Genomic DNA, 1,244 nt, shown 5'->3' with positions numbered 1-1,244 from the left:
TTTCTTCTCCAGCAGCTAAATTAACTGTAGGTTACTCTGAGTGACAAGCTTACAGTAGACACAACACTGTCATTGCAAGTGACCCTCAGTTAGTTGACTTTTATGTTCAACTGCTAAATTCGTTACTGATAAAAAAGGGCTTCTACTTACCTTAACACTAGAACCGCCAGAGGTTTTTGTATAGGCCTACCTAAAACCGTAAAATCCCGCTATTAGAATGTAATTTTTAACAACATAGGGTGCTATACATAACACACTTTCAGGAAAAGTCACAGACTGGGATATTAGATATACTGTATATATAAAGAATTAAATACAATAACCTTAGAATGTGCCCTCATATCAGCTTACAACTAAATGATAGTGTATTGGGATGGTCTCTCACCTTGTCCATTTCCACTGCTTTACGAATTCTGTCACAAGATCGGTCATGGACGATCTGCAGCCACTTATGAATGGAGGACTTGAACCAGTTATGAAAGCCAGTCAAGGCCAACATTTTAGCATCCCTGTAAGAAAATATATTATATAATATATTTATTTGTAATAAATACAAAGCAGAAGGAAGTGGGAGAAGGTTGAATTCTCATCTTCTTGCTGACATTTAAATCGAATAACCACCGCTGAGAGCTTTTAGCGCTGCTATATTTATTGTCATGAGAGTCTAACTTACTTGAGAGGCAGAAACTCCCGAAAGCCTTTGAGGATTTTCAAGGACATGAAGAGCTCAAAGATGGTCTCTCCCATTGTCTGCGTCAGTCTGGAGCTCTCCTGCTCCAGAGTACCACAGACACGCTCCATCGCTACGTTCACATCATCGGCAACCTGAAGCATCAAATCATTTGTTCAAGCACCTGTTTAAACCCCAACAACAACAACGCTGCATGACTCGCCCAGGTTGTGTAAAACTACTACTACAAGGACTTCTTAATGACAAACCTGTTTCTCCAGCTGCCTGTATGAAATGCTGAAGAAATCTACTTTCACCGCACTGCAAGGACAAAGAATAAATGGAATCAGTACAACAAATACTTAATCAAATGTCTGTTTCTGTGCCAGATAGCATTGGATTTCTGTATTATCCTTAAGTGGATAAGTTGTAGAGCAGGGGTGAACAAACTACGGCCCGCGGACCATTTTGAATCGGCCCTCTGCAAATTAAAAAAGTATAATGGAATATGGCCAACAAATGAAACTTGTGCTTGTATTATACTTCTTAAATATAAATGTAAAAATATATTACA

The 1,244-nt window shown here is 38.7% G+C and overlaps 1 protein-coding gene across 1 annotated transcript; it reads right to left on the bottom strand.

The window, feature by feature from the left end:
- Positions 1-385: 385 nt before the first annotated feature.
- Positions 386-991, bottom strand: LOC104942703 (BAI1-associated protein 3-like; the record flags this gene model as incomplete). Its single annotated transcript, XM_010767971.1, has 3 exons — positions 386-509; positions 674-825; positions 940-991. Coding segments are annotated over 3 exons (328 nt in total), but the record flags the coding sequence as incomplete, so codon positions are not given.
- Positions 992-1,244: the final 253 nt, after the last annotated feature.

Source organism: Notothenia coriiceps, unplaced genomic scaffold (genome assembly GCF_000735185.1).
Source record: "Notothenia coriiceps isolate Sejong01 unplaced genomic scaffold, NC01 NC01_scaffold00004962, whole genome shotgun sequence".
Classification (NCBI taxonomy): domain Eukaryota; kingdom Metazoa; phylum Chordata; class Actinopteri; order Perciformes; family Nototheniidae; genus Notothenia; species Notothenia coriiceps.
Note: the sequence above shows the minus strand (reverse complement) of the source record. Positions and strands in the feature narration are given on the sequence as shown.